The sequence below is a fragment of the Heptranchias perlo genome, chromosome 30 (assembly GCF_035084215.1).
Source record: "Heptranchias perlo isolate sHepPer1 chromosome 30, sHepPer1.hap1, whole genome shotgun sequence".
NCBI lineage: Eukaryota > Metazoa > Chordata > Chondrichthyes > Hexanchiformes > Hexanchidae > Heptranchias > Heptranchias perlo.
The window spans coordinates 8,020,291-8,034,785 of NC_090354.1; the positions used below are offsets into that span (position 1 = coordinate 8,020,291).

General features: G+C 44.8%; 1 protein-coding gene across 3 annotated transcripts in view; it reads right to left on the reverse strand.

Annotated features, from left to right (window-relative positions):
* Window positions 1–14,495, reverse strand: part of osbpl7 (oxysterol binding protein-like 7) — a 74,617-nt gene that overhangs the window by 15,943 nt on the left and 44,179 nt on the right. For all 3 annotated transcript variants that reach the window (XM_067968827.1, XM_067968828.1, XM_067968826.1), the window contains exons 14-20: window positions 11,944–12,040; window positions 5,961–6,211; window positions 4,491–4,628; window positions 2,299–2,362; window positions 929–1,007; window positions 675–819; window positions 49–193 (exon numbers count right to left, since the gene is read on the reverse strand). In XM_067968827.1, coding sequence (XP_067824928.1) covers window positions 49–193; window positions 675–819; window positions 929–1,007; window positions 2,299–2,362; window positions 4,491–4,628; window positions 5,961–6,211; window positions 11,944–12,040 — 919 coding nt within the window. The remainder of the gene's footprint in view (window positions 1–48; window positions 194–674; window positions 820–928; window positions 1,008–2,298; window positions 2,363–4,490; window positions 4,629–5,960; window positions 6,212–11,943; window positions 12,041–14,495) is intronic.

Genomic DNA, 14,495 nt, shown 5'->3' on the forward strand with positions numbered 1-14,495 from the left:
GCTAAATATGAAAGAGCCCAGGGTGGGAGACAATGTAGCTGTTCTTACTTGGTTTCCAAATGCATTTAGCTGATTGTGGCCCGCCACAGTAAAGCCCCTCGTGCCATTTGCCAAACAGCTGATGGACGACCCTCCCACTCTGATCTATCACTGAGCCTTGAACCTCATTTACGTTCGAACTCCAGTATTTGGTCTGGAAGAAAAAAGAAAGCACCATTAGCAAAACCCAGAGTGAGATTCAAACTTTATACTGCTTTTACATTGGGAGACTGTTGTCAACAATAAATACCTGGGAGAACACAGGAACGTACAAGACCAGAAAAGACCATTGCATTCCATTTGGCCAGCCCCATTCTCTACCTCTTTTCCATATCTCATTTGTTTCTTTTGTCAACTACACCGTCCAAGCTCTCCCTTGAACTTGCTAACACTATCCACTATCTCTCGGAACAGTCTGTTCCACACGTGTCACTCTCTGTGTGAAGCAGTTAAGTCTAAACTGATCATTTTCCCTCTTCAGAGCTCGAGTCTGTACCCCCCTCCCAAACCCCCCCACCCCCCATCTATTTAATGGATGCCTCCAAGTCATGAAATGTGGAGAAAAGAACAAAACCGACATTTTAATTGAGTCAGTTTACCTTTTGGAAGTATTGCAGACAACTGAACAAACTTACCTTACAAAATGTTAACTTGCAGTGGCAGCCACTGCTCTTGATGTTTGTGATTGTCACTTCCCCATAATGTTCTATCCATCGCTGCCCGCTCAAGATGTTGTGGATGCAGGACGTGACCTTATTCCACTGATAATGATCTCCAAACCTGGGAATGGCACAGAAAGCGCATTTGCAACAAATACAACACAAACGGGATTTATTCCATTTCAGCCCTGCTCTCTCGACCCCTGAATGTCTTCAAATCAGCTACTCACTTTGGCAGGCTCACATTCACCATTCCAACAGGCACAATCTCAAGGGACTTCCCCCAGAACTTGTTCTTCCACCTCACATCTGAAAGCAGCAAGAAGACAGTCTTGTATTTATACTGCACCTCATCATGTCTCTCAGAAACCTCCCAAAGTGTTTCACAGGCGATGAATTATTTTTGAAGGGTTGTTTTGTAGGCAAATGTTAGTATTATAATAATTGTGACAATGTAAAGTTGGATTATGCAGCTGGAACAAAGTCAAAGAGAGAGCAAGAGGGCGATCTAAAAAAAGTTTAATTCAAAACTGTACATCTAAACAGATGAGGTACTTCGCTCCATTGCCTTGAACTGGATCACCAACTTTGACATTGCTAACCAGTCCATCCGCCTTAAATTTCAGTCATCTTGTCCCAATCCACCCATGGAGCACCATAAAAGGACAGAGCTGGGGAGGAGGCTGCACTTCTACTCAATGTCCTTCACCCTCTGCCCAACTCACCAAATGCAATTGCAGCAGAGTGGAGCAGTCTGCAGTTTCACTGCGCTGCAGCTTTGCCAAGGTTGATGTGGGAGGCTCAGAAAAAAAATAGCCTATTATGGGCTATGGTTGTATTTTTCCTGAGCAGGAGGGGTGGAGTTTCTTCAACATTGAAATGGTTTGAACAGGCCTGCACTGGTTCTACCACCTGCTAACTATGGGGGGAGAGATAACGGAGCAGCAATTGCACATTGAATTCAGCTGCCTCTTCTTATCCCACAATTGCCAGCATCCACGCTACAATTCTCCAATCACTTTTAATTTATCCTTTTATTGCGAAACCTAGACGGAAGGTCAAGGCCCAGTACAGACACCGGCAAGGTTGAAAACAGGATCAGGTAATGCAAGTAGTAGTGTTTGTGTGATGTCAAGCCTGTAGTTTGTAACACAAAGACTGCAAGAGGTAAGAAATTCCATAGTTTTGAGGATTTGAGAAAGAATGAACTGGAGTAGGAGAATTGTGAGAATATTACTGACATTATGGCACCTTTCTGCATCACAACATGCAGTCCTGATCAACGTACACATTCGGTAAGTGAATCTGTATGTAGCTCCATGCGGAATATCCTGATCAGTGGTACTCGATTTCTGTATCTTGAGGCTCCAATTTAGGTATGTGCTTTAAGCAAGATGATTTATTATTGACCCCCACTGCTACATCAGCCAAACTACACTTGCAGTTTCTGCACACAGCTACCCCCCAGTAACATGTAAGCATCTGTGATTAATCAGAAACTGTGACATGTAATTACCACCCCCCCCCCCCTTTTAGATTTAATTTCTAGAACAAAGGTTACACACTGCCCATTAAACCCTCTCCTACCCAACAAACTAACCTTGCCAAAAAATGAAGTTTTCCGATTCAGCATGGGACACAGAGACTGGTGGGTGATGGCTAACCTGCAATAAGAAATGCAATAAACTATGATGGGCAGCATTATCTGGGTGCGAGGAGACGATCACAGTTTGTCCCCCGCCATCCAATATTTTCCCCGCTCCCCCCCACTCCCCAACCTCCTGAAGGTGCTGGGTCTTGGTGAGCTACAGAGATGCAGGTAGCCCTCTGGTACCCCATTCAACAGAGCAGACTTTACAGCCGACTCTTGTCAGAGCGCATCACCAGTGGTATCTTAACGACGCCCAGTTCCGTTCTCACTCCATTTTACGCTTGGACTTTCCAGTACGAGTCATTAGGTAGCAACTAGGAGCCAACACTTCTTGCAACCAACTACAATGCTCCATCTGCAACACCAGCTGATATCGGCTAACTCAGCACAGACTGGAGGTAGAAACGGCTCTGACGAAAGGTCATCAACCTGAAACGTGAACTCTGTTTCTTTCTCCACAGATGCTGCCTCGCCAGCTGAGTATTAATTTAATTTGCAGGAGCTGCGGCGAGTGACACATCACTGAAATGTCTCAAAGCTCTTTAAGCACAATGGGGGCAGAACTTGCTCCCGAAATAACGGAGGAGCTCACCAGCGCTCTCCGTTTTCAATGGCGAATCGAAGGAGCAAGTTCCCGTGTTTGCACACGCGCACTAAAACGCGGAAATCGTGAGCTTGCTCCTATTGGTTCGCCGGCGATTTGGCAGCTTCGAATTAAAGGGCCATCGCACACTGCAATCATTGAAATCACTGAAAAAAAAATCGCAAACCTGCTCGACCACCCAGCTGGAAAGTAACTAATTACGCCACCAAACAGGTACACTTAAAAATACCAGGTCTAAACTAAGTTTTAAAAGCGCGTTTAGTCTTAATGACTGCCAAACAACTAAAAATTAAATTTTAAAAATGTGGAGTCTTATATTACTCCTTATTTTAATAGTTTTTGGTCATTAAAAAAAATACTTTTCCCTTCTGTCTCTTTATTTAATTCAATTATTTCTTTTATAAAAAGCTAAAGAAATGTAATTTTTTTTTATTTACAGTGACTTCCAGAATACTAACTTTAAATGAATGAAGTCTGCTTGTGGGCGTGACTTCTCTTCCTCACAGATTTTGTGGGCATGTCTTCTATTCTCACAGATTGTTCCATGAGCATCAACTTACGCTGTTCAGAGGCTGAGTTGATAGCACACAATTTTTTTTTAAAAAAAGTTCAAAATCAAGAAAGTCGATGCCACAGAGCCCGCAGTAAATACATTTGTTAATTTAATTTGCAGGAGGTGCGGCGAGTGTTGCCATGCTGCTCCGCGCAAGTTCCAGCCCATCGAATAACTTTTGAAACGCAGTGACACGATACCCGTTCTGTGCCAGCAATTCCCCACAATTAACAATGAGACGAATGACCAGTTAATCTGTCTTTTGGTGATACTGATTGTGGAAGGAAGAGTGGCCAGGATACCCTGTTGTTCTTCGAATAGTTCCGTGGGATTTAACATTCACTTGAAGAAGCAGCTGAGCCCATGGTTTAACAGCTCAGCCGAGAGGCTACACCTCCAACAATGCAGCGCTTCCACAGTACTGCACAGGAGTGACCTAGATTACGGGTTCAAAACTGGTGAGGGGCTCAAACCCAGAACCCTCTGACCCAGAGATGCGAGTGCAATCGACTGACACTCAAGCAGAGAACGATCATTAGGCTGATAATTGTAAATATTCAGTCTATACCGTGCGAAAAGGAATGTTCAAATATAACTTCACATTAAGCAGAAACTGGAGAGCTTTGCAGGAACAAACATGCCTCGTAAAGGGAAAGGCCCCCAGCGTCCCTCAGCCAGAGAGGGAAGGGACTGGGAAAGGAAAGAAAGAAGGCAGGATTCCTGTTCCTATTTGGTATCCAACGCTCCCTGCTGAAAATCACAAGTGTGAGCGTGGGTGCAGACAGGATCAGGTTCAGCCGCGATGCCTTCCACAGTCAAGTAGCCTGCCACCACTCACAGCCTTGGCGTGCACACAAAAGGTGGCCATTTGGCTGAGGTACCGTCAGACTGTCAACACCTCTAGAGCTGTACCTCAGCACGAGTCAGCACCTTCAGGAGAGGAGGGGAGAAAATAGAGAGGAAATCAGCAGAGATTATAAATACCTGCTCTCCAATAAACTGGAAACCCTTGTCTTCTCTTATACATTCATACGTTTCACCAAGGACAGGGTTGAACGGCTTGCTCCTCGCTCTGTAATAAGCGGAAGCGTAGCCTGACACAGCGAAGGCAGCAATGTAAATCTGGAAGGAAATAGGAAAGCAGTAACTTTAAGTGACACAGAGCAGAGGGGAAGAGAGAGCCGGGACAGACATCCTTCAGTATTACCACAGAACCCTGATCATTCTCATCTGTCCCACACCAAATTTCCAGCAGTCTTGATTATGTAATTAAAACTTATCTACAATATATCAAAAATCTTACATCTGCACAACTTGATTTCCCAGTGTCACTTTTTAGATCAATATTTTCCCACTATAAACTTCTATGTCCACATTTATTATGGGTTTTGCTGATGTAAACTTGTCAACTTGTAATTACACAGTCTGGCCTTTGGGTGGCGTCAAGGTCTTCAGGACCCATCTCTGAAAATTTCAAATGTAAGGAATCGTACAACACCAGGTTATAGTCCAACAATTTTATTTTAAAATGTTGGACTATAACCTGGTGTTGTAAGATTCCTTACATTTGTCCACCCCAGTCCATCACCGGCATCTCCACATCATGAAAATTTCAAAGCTCACGTTGTTTTCACTTCAGGTAAGTTTAGGTTGTATGTTTTAGCTTTTCCACGCTTTTATTTTTTTGCAGTGCGGTCTAATTTTAAATTTAATCTTTTTATTTCCTTTATAGAGTTTTTTCAGCCTTCTGTTTGCCCTCTCCCCATGAAAGTAACATTTTAAATTGGCTTTCTTCCTCAAGATGCTGGCCTTTGACTCTGTGTCCTCTCCTACAGCCTCCACCTGTACTCAATGTACAATCTGCTTCCCATTGCAAATTTCTTAATTTTTTCAATGAAATAATATTTCTTAATTTTGATGTTTCGCCCCCCACCCTGCCATCCCAATGGCTGGGGTGCCAACTTTTTCCATTATAAATTCCACATGTCCACATTTATAATGGAACAGCCGATGTAAACTTGTCAGACTGTAAATACACCCACTCCCCAGTGGAGGCGCCACCATTGGGAGGAGTGTATAATTACAGCGTGAGAAATTTCAACAGGCAGTTTCCATTATAAATGTGGACACAGGAATTTACAATGGAAATATAAAAATAGGGACAGATGTATAAGGGCTAAATTACATCTGCATGTCCTGGTCCAATTATCCACCGCCCTCTAACCCCACTTCACCTGAAGACTACATCTGGTCTTGACTTCCCATGTACGAGGCTACGATAAATCAGCTAGTTCCAAAGCCTAGTCTTAAAGCTTTCAATCTTTTTGTTGGGGTCCTCTAGAAATATGTTGCATTCATGTCCGTGATGAGGGGAAAGAGGGAGTTTCTCTCATTTGAGGAGGAGCCAGTACCCACCCAGCTGCTTGGTACCACCGAGCAGATTAATTAGCTTACCATGCGCTCAAAGGGATCGACAGTCCTGCTTGCCGTGTCCAGCAGTTCACTGAATTCCAGCTCCTCACAGAGTCGCTGCAGCGTGTTCAACGGCTCATTCAGCTGGACTGGCATGGAGACCTTGGACAGGTCTTTTCCGATGTTGTTCTTCAGGATGTTCCACAGGCTGACGTTGCTCAGATTTGGGCCTGGAGCCGGGAGAGATGCCCTTCGTTGAATCCAATCAATGGAACTGCAGCTCGGAGGGTTTTCTGTTTCAGAAAAGATTTTTATTTTTAAAAATAGAGCTTTAATCCAATTTCTCACGTCTTGGTTTTCGAACTCAGAAACCAATAACGCAGACAAACAAAGCAGAAGCTCTTGCTGGTTTAAGGGATTCCCCGAACTGAAATCCCTCCATGGCCTCACCCCTCTCTAACCTCCTCCAGCCCTACAGCCCTCCGAGATCTCTGCGCTCCTCCAATTCCAGCCACTTGCGCATCCCCGATTTTGTTCGCTTCACCATTGGCGGCCGTGTCTTCAGCTGCCTAGGTCCTAAGTTCTGGCATTCCCCACCTAAACCTCTCCGCCTCTCTCTCCTCCTTTAAGACACTCCTTAAAACCTACCTCTTTGAACAAGCTTTTGGTTACTAGTCCTAATGTCTTCTTATTTGGCTCGGTGTCAAATTTTATTTGATAATCACTCCTGTGAAGTGCCTTAGGACGTTTTACTACGTTAAAAGGCGCTATAAAATGCAAGTTTTTGTTGTTGCTGAAAACTCTGGTGAGTTTTTAGCTGCAGTTTTCTCAGACCCGCAGAACAAATATAACGAACCAGGCTCAGGTGCAATGGCTTTTCACTTGACTAAAGATCACTGGTTGTTTATCCAGTTTATAACTGCTGAAAATCTACATGTCTGAAAGCGGTGGCAGAACTCGAGAGTCATAGGCAACCTTCCAACTCGCATTCAATCTGTGGATGGCACCCCCATTCCCAAGAAATCATCGTCACAAAAATACATGGAGCGTTGTCCATGATAAGTCGGAGGGATGTGGTTGGGAGCATGGAATACTCTGCCACAGGGAGTGGTTGAGGCAGAGACCACTGCTTCTTTTAAGTGAAAACTGGATAAATATTTGAAGCAGAGGAAATTGCAAGGTTATGGGGAAAGCACGGGGCAAGGGGATTAATTTTGGATTCCTCTAGCAAACAGCAGGCATAGGCATGATGGGTCGAATGGCCTCCTCCTGTGCTTCGAATGGCAAGAACATCACACCACGTAATGTGCTTAGTTATTCTGCTGCCAAGATGCAGCTGTGTATAACTGCCTCTGAGGCCACAAAGTCTAATTGCTTTCAATAAGCACACCTCAAGGTCACTTTGATGCCAATTGCTCTTAGGACATCTGGAGATCTGAAAGCATTTCTGTTGCTGGGGGGGGAAGTTTGTCTGTAGATTGGAAATGACAGAGTTACTTTTTTTTAAACATAAATAAAAAGTGACAGGCACATTTCAAAACTAGAGGGTAAATTATATGAATTAGCGTTCCCGGCACAGACTTACATGTGATGGAATTGCAGATCAGCTAACTCAGCAATTAAAAACATTTTTAAAATCAGACAAAATAAAAGTTGAGAGAGAAAAAAGCCCCTTACTGGCAAATATAACCATCAGATTACATTTATATAGCACCTTTAACAATCACAGAAGCTTAATCAGACAAAAATATACACTGAGCCAAAGAAAGAGATACTAGGACAGGTGATCAAAAGTTTGGTCAAAGAGGTAGGTTTTAAGCAGAGTCTTAAAGGAGGAGGGAGCAGTAGAGACGTGGAGAGGTTTAGTGAGGGATTTACTGAGCTTAGGTTCTAGATGGCTGAAGGCATAACCACCAATGGTGGGGCAAAAGGAACAGGGGATGCACAAGAGGGCAAAGTTGGAGGAATGCAGAGTTCTTGGAGGGTTGTAGAGCTGGCGAACAGTCTGAGTCAGTGGTCAAGGAGGGGGAAAAAGGATTGGTGGCGAGGGAACAGAGTTAGTGGCAGGGGGCCAAAGTCTGAGAAGGGTCGAGAGAGGTGGTAGTGGGGCAGAGGCGGTGTCATCAGCGTATAGATTGAAACCCTATTTGCTATTAAGGGAATTAAAAGTTTCTTTTCATCCAGAAATAGAACATTTGCGACTACTGAAGGGAAATGAAGTTTTAATTTGCACAAAATGTAAGCTCAGTAGCCCCTAACAAATTCCACTACCATGGAATGATGTGATATGGGTTCAAACCCATGGTGGCTCACAAGAGAATTCTCAATCTCAACTCTACCACTAGGGGGAGATGCTGAACAGAGCACAGATACTTCCCATAAGGACAAAGCTCGGAGTAACAAAAGGCCGTTTGGTCATCAAACCTACTCCAAGCGGAGATCACATATGATTACTCTGTCGTGGATTTCCCTCCTCTACCACTGCACCCCCCCACCCCATCCCCCAACCACCATGGGGGGAGAAGAGCAAGCGAGAACTAATAAAAAGGAAGAGGCTGTTCTCATGCATTTCTTGTCAGGCTTTGCATACGGAGCTTCATTCTTGTAGTTTATCCATGCATTTTGTGCTCTGATGGGGAGGGAAGTCATTCCCAGGAAATGGAATACTTTTCCATATTTTTTCCACCCGGTTTCAACATCAAACTCTCAGGTTAGCTCCTGTACTTCACCTTCCACTTTTATATTTAAAAAAAAGTTTAGTCAGATTGCAATAGGTTGTATGTTCATCAAGGTGAGGGATGTTGGTGTTGGAGAATGGAACACCTTCCCAGTCCTGGATTTCCCTACAGGGTCAGGGTGGGACTTGCACCCGCTACACTGATCCCAGCCCTTATTCCTGGGTCGGGAGACATTAAGCATTTGTGGTAGACTTCTGGCAGGATCCCAACAAGCAAGCGGTCACAAGCAAAAAAAAAAAAAAAAAAAAATCGAGGTGTTGCTGCAGGACCAAAAGAGGCGGAAGCCACATTAAAAGGGGCAGAAAAGCCAATGATTTCAACAAATCTCCCACTGAAGGCCTCAGCAGAGACAAGAGGACCTAGAAGGAATGAAGCCTCTTACTGCTTGCCCAGCTAGGAGCAGCCTCACCGTTACAGTGCTGGCCTGCAGGGTTATATGAAGCTGGGCGGGACAAATCCGAATGCCCGAATGACAGGTCTACCCCTCCAGTGAGCCACAATGGCTGGTCAATGATCCAACAGCACCCTGCAGGCTTGCCTGCCTCAGGTCAGATAACTGAGCTTACCACAGGGGAGAGTGTGCCAAAGACGGTGAACTCAATTCCAAGCTCCCACTGTCATGTGCGCCACCTTGAAGTGAATGCAACCCCAAGGAGATTCCCCTTACTCCCCTCCCCAGAGGATAGTTTGCCTCCCATTAAGGTGCCTTAACCCCAACCAGGAGTCTTTCTACTTCCCGACACCAGTGATATTTCTGGCTTCCTGAGCGAGATGACCAGTGTTAGTGCTAAATCGCAACCAGTTTTATGCTGTGAACCCTTCCCAATTAGAAACCGTGCTGAGACTATCCCAACTCATTTTATGCAAGACCTTCAACAGCCAGCAAGAATTCAACATATGAATACTGCTCCCATATGTGGGGAGGCTCCAACATCTCATACTCTTGGACAAGGTACAAGAAATAACATCTCTTAAGCAGTCCTTCTCCCAGCCTCCAAACTTTCTCTTTTTTTTTGTCTCTCAAAGACTCACTGCCTGGAAGGGTGGAAGACGCAGAAAGTGCATGGATGTGCATTTGAAGTGCCGTAACCTACGAGGCTACGGACCAAGAGCTGGAAAGTGGGATTAGGCTGGTTGGCTCTTTTTCAGCCGACACGGACATGATGGGCCAAATGGCCTCCTTCTGTGCCGTAAATTTCTCTGATTCTATGACTGATTCCATGCTCTTGTGCTTCCAGTGGGGAGCAGCACTCATTGGGAGCCCTCGATTTACCCTCCATTAAGGTTAATTGTGAGAGCACAGAATTGGTCCGTCTACTTTATCAATATTACTACAGTCAATGCACCTGTGGACTTTCCTTTCTTGTTCCTCTGAATCTCCATACACGCTGTCCTATGCACATTTCTTCCCTGCATCCTCATTCTGTTGAAATCAAATCTCACTGTGCCATCTCCTTCTCTAACACATTCTTTCTCAGGACCGTAAGGCTGCGGAACTCCTCGCCTCCCCCAGTCGTCCCTTCCTCCTTCAATCTTCAGGTATTTCGGAACCAAGCTTGGCCTTACTTATCTCGTCTTCTCTTTCACTCTTTCCAGTGCCCTTCACTATGTCTTGGTTCTTCACTTTTGCTTTCTCAGTTTTAAAATAAGCATCTTGCAGAAGTGAAAGTAACTTCTGCACCACCCAGTCCCCTGAGATCGTGGTTTACATTGTCATCTAAAAACCCCCAGTGTTAAGTCCTGTAAACTCTCACAATCGTCTGACGTTCTGCATTATTCTCCTTTAGAGCAGAGAAGGCTAAGGGGCGGTTTAATAAGAGGTGCTTAAAATTATGAGGGGTTTTGATTGTGGAAACACTTCCTCCCCATCTACTCTCAAGGGGGGGGGGGGGGGGTTCAGTTACCAGAGGACACAGGTAACTGGCAAAAAATCCAGGGGGGAAATTAGGAGACTTTTTTTTTTAAAACGCAGCGAGTTGTTATGATCTGGAATGCAGTACCTGAAAGGATGGTGGAAGCAGATTCAATAGTAACTTTCAAAAGAGAATTAGATATATACTTGAAAAGGAAACACTTGCAGGGCTATGGGCAAAGAGGTGGGGTGTGGGAATAATTGGATAGCTCTTTCGAAGAGCCGGCGCAGGCAAGAAGGACCGAATGGCCTCCTCCTGTGCTGTATCATTCTATGATGTGCTGCCATGTAGTTATGTGACAATTCTTGTGCTGTGGCTCTTCGGTGTAAACTGGATTGTGCAGATCAACAACTTCTACATGAACGGTTGTAATTGGTTGTGTGGTTACCCCACACACCATAGTACCACTAGCCAAACGCCAGATAAGTTTTCAGATAGTAAAATTAATTAATACGGCTTCACACATCTTGAAACACTATTTCAACAACTTATTATTGTACAGCGCCTTTAATGCAACAGAGTATCCTTAGGTACTCTGCATTTTGTCCAGACTCAAAGTAGACAGGAGTAGGAGGGAGTTACGGAAGACGGCCAAAGGTACTGTTGAAGAGGTAGGTCTTAAGGAGGCAAATGAAGTTGGTGAGAGATCTAGCAAGGCAGAGACCTTTAGGGAGCGAGTTTCGGAGAGTGGAGGGGCAAGTTGGCTGAAGACCTGACCACCGATGGTAAAGCCAAGGCTGGGGGAGTAGGAGGGAATGCACAGCAAACCAGGGTTGGAAGGACAGAGCATGCAGGCAGAGGTGCAGGGCTGGAGGTGGTTGCACATGTCAGCAGGAACGGGCTGTGGAGGAATCTGAATAGAAGGATTTTGAAAGTCGATGGCCGGGGGTGGGGGTACAATGGAAGTCAAAGATAGGTGAGCAGGATTTTGGGCAGGAAATGGGAGAGAAAAGAGAGAACACAAAAGGGTGGAAAAAAAGATTCTGTTCTCACATATCTGGGCGGGAGTTTTAAATGAGTTAGAGTGTAAGTAGGATAGGACTCGAGAGGAGGGAATAGAAAAGTCAAGTCTGGAGGTGACAAAGACGTGAATGAGCATTTTGGAGAGAATGGGGGCGCGGTAAGGACTGAGACTGAAAGTTTTGGAGGGGGAAGTAGGCAGACTTGGTAAAGGTCGAGCTTCAGTCGGCATCCGAGGAGAGAGATGAGCGGGGGGGACCAGGGCATGGCATTTCTAGCAGCAGTTGAACATCATATGCTGCACTAGAAGATCTCAGGATATTATTGCTACAATGATCTGTAGCTATTTTGTACACATTCAGAAAGTGCAAGTTACAGATGGTTCCTCATATTACTGATGTAGCACGAACGAACCCGTCAGTTCCTGCATGGCTGCGTCCACGGTGTCTAGATTCTCCTCAGAGTTGCTGTTGGTGATTTCGCTGGTGGTTGAGTCATCGTCGTCTGACATCTGTGAGAAAGAAAAGTGCTTTTAGATTTAATGCAAGTTTAAAAGTGAATGCCAATGGCCACATTGAGGTATTGAGTTTGCTGATTGAGTTCTAACCATGGAAACAGCCAGAAATGTTCCAACGACACACATTCAATGAACATACACACTGCCTCAGTACAGACAGTATGACAGTGCTTCCTCTTCTTTGCTATTTAAGGTCTAAAAGGCTATGACTGCAACTATTAAGTTTAATAAAAGTACCACATAACAGACTTAGTTGGAAAACAGAAGCACATGGTATTAAAGTGACGGTGGTAACTAGGGTATGTAATTGGCTAAGAGATAGGAGGCAGAGAGTCGTGGTGAAGGGATGTTTTTCTGACCGGAGAGAAGTATGCAATGGGGTCCCCCAGGGGTCGGTATTAGGACCATTTGCTTTTCTTATGTATACATGACCTGGACTCGGGTATAGGGAATACAATTTCAAAGTTTGCAGGTGATACAAAACTTGGCAATGTGGTAAATAGTGAGGAGGATAGTAGCAGACTTCAGGAGGACACAGACAGACTGGTGAAATGGGCAGACACATGGCAGATGCAATTTAATGTGGATAAGTGTGGAGTGATGCACTTTGGGAGGAACAACATGGAGAGGCAGTATAATCTGAAGGGTCCTATTTTGAGGGGGGTGCATGAGCAGAGGGATCTGGGGCTGCATATTCACAAATCTCTGAAGGTGGCAGGGCAAGTTGATAAGCCCAGTTAAGAAAGGGCATGGGATAATTGGCTTTGTAAATAGGTGCAGTGAATACAAAAACAAGGAAGTCATGCTGAACCTTTACAAATCACTGGTTAGGCCTCAGCTGGAGTAGTGTTTACAATTCCAGGCACCACACTTTAGGAAGGATGTCAAGGCCTTGGAGAGGGTACAGAGGAGGTTTACCAGGATGATACCAGGGATGAGGGACTTCAGTTATGTGGAGAGATTGGAGAAGCTGGGATTGTTTTCCTTAGATCATCCTATTCATCATTCCAGCATCCTTCACTATCTCTCTATGCCCATCTACCCCATTGGGACTCCAACAGGCAATAGAATACGGCAAGAACATACACGGAGAGCACAGCACTCATCGATCTCTGGTTCCTGCTTCTGCATCACTCTCCTGGGTCTGACCCACAATATAAAAACAGCTCCTGCAATTTAAAGATCTGATATTTCTATCTATTTCCAAAGTCTACTTTACTATACTCAGAATTGTAAAGAAATCATTCTGCTGACGTTATATCATTAACCAGGCTTCAAATGTTGAAATTACTTTAGTTGTCAAAGTATCTTTTGAACAAAAAATGCAACCGTATTCCATTTTGAAGACAGAGCCCAAGAAAACCTGGAAATTAGGGTTCAAACTCCAGCACCAAGAATCTTATCTCCAAGTGCATCGCTCCGAGGAAAAACTGCAAACTGAGAGAGAGAGAATGGCTCCGCACATGATTTGAAAGATGGAGAAGAAATGCACGGCCCAGTGGGGAAACCTCCCTTTCACTGAATTTCTCCAACAATTTTCAACCCATCCTCCCTGAAGGTCTTGAGGCCTTAAAGGTTTCCTCGGTTGATTTATCATGGATGAGCTTTAACAAGTATTGGCAGGTTATTCAACCACAAGGGTGCCTCGGAGCCAAGCCTGATCCTGTGCTCACCAAAAATCCCATACGTGCAAACTTTCCACCAGGCATCACCAAGAGAGCAATTAGTAGCGAGGATCCTGACCATTATCCCTTCCCTAACCCAAGGATGTTGCAACGACGGTGGTGCGCTGAACACCTCCCACCTCCGTTCAGTCTGCAAGCGTGACCCTGAGCTTCCAGTCGCATGCTACTTTAATTCCCCATCCCACTCCCACTCCCACCTCTCTGTCCTCGCCCTCCTACACTGTTCCAATGAAGCTCAAAGTCAAGCTTGAGGAATAGCACATCATCTTTCGATTAAGTACTTTACAGCCTTCTGGCTTCAACATTGAGTTCAACAACTTTAGATCATAACCACCACAGCCATTTTCTCGGACAGCAGGTGTTGGTTATGGTTCTGCTGTAACCATTTACACCTCCTCTGGACCAGTCTTTTGTTTTTTTTAAACTTGTTCCATTACCACCCCTTTCTGCCTTGCACAAACATCCCTTTTGTCATTTAAATCACTCCTGCCCTCCATTCTATCACAGACCTTTCCCTTTGTTTTTTCCTTCTGTCCCCCACCCCCTTTTCCCTGGCTCTGCATTTATTTCATAAATGCTAAATCTCTAACTTCTTCCAGTTCTGACGAAAGGTCATCGACCTGAAACGTTAACTCGGTTTCTCTTTCCACAGATGCTGCCTGACCTGCCGAGTGTTTCCCGGAACTCTTCTGTTTTTACTGTGCTCATCACTGCTTTTGGCTGACATCAGCACAGACCATGGATTAAATACAAGGCCTTCTTTG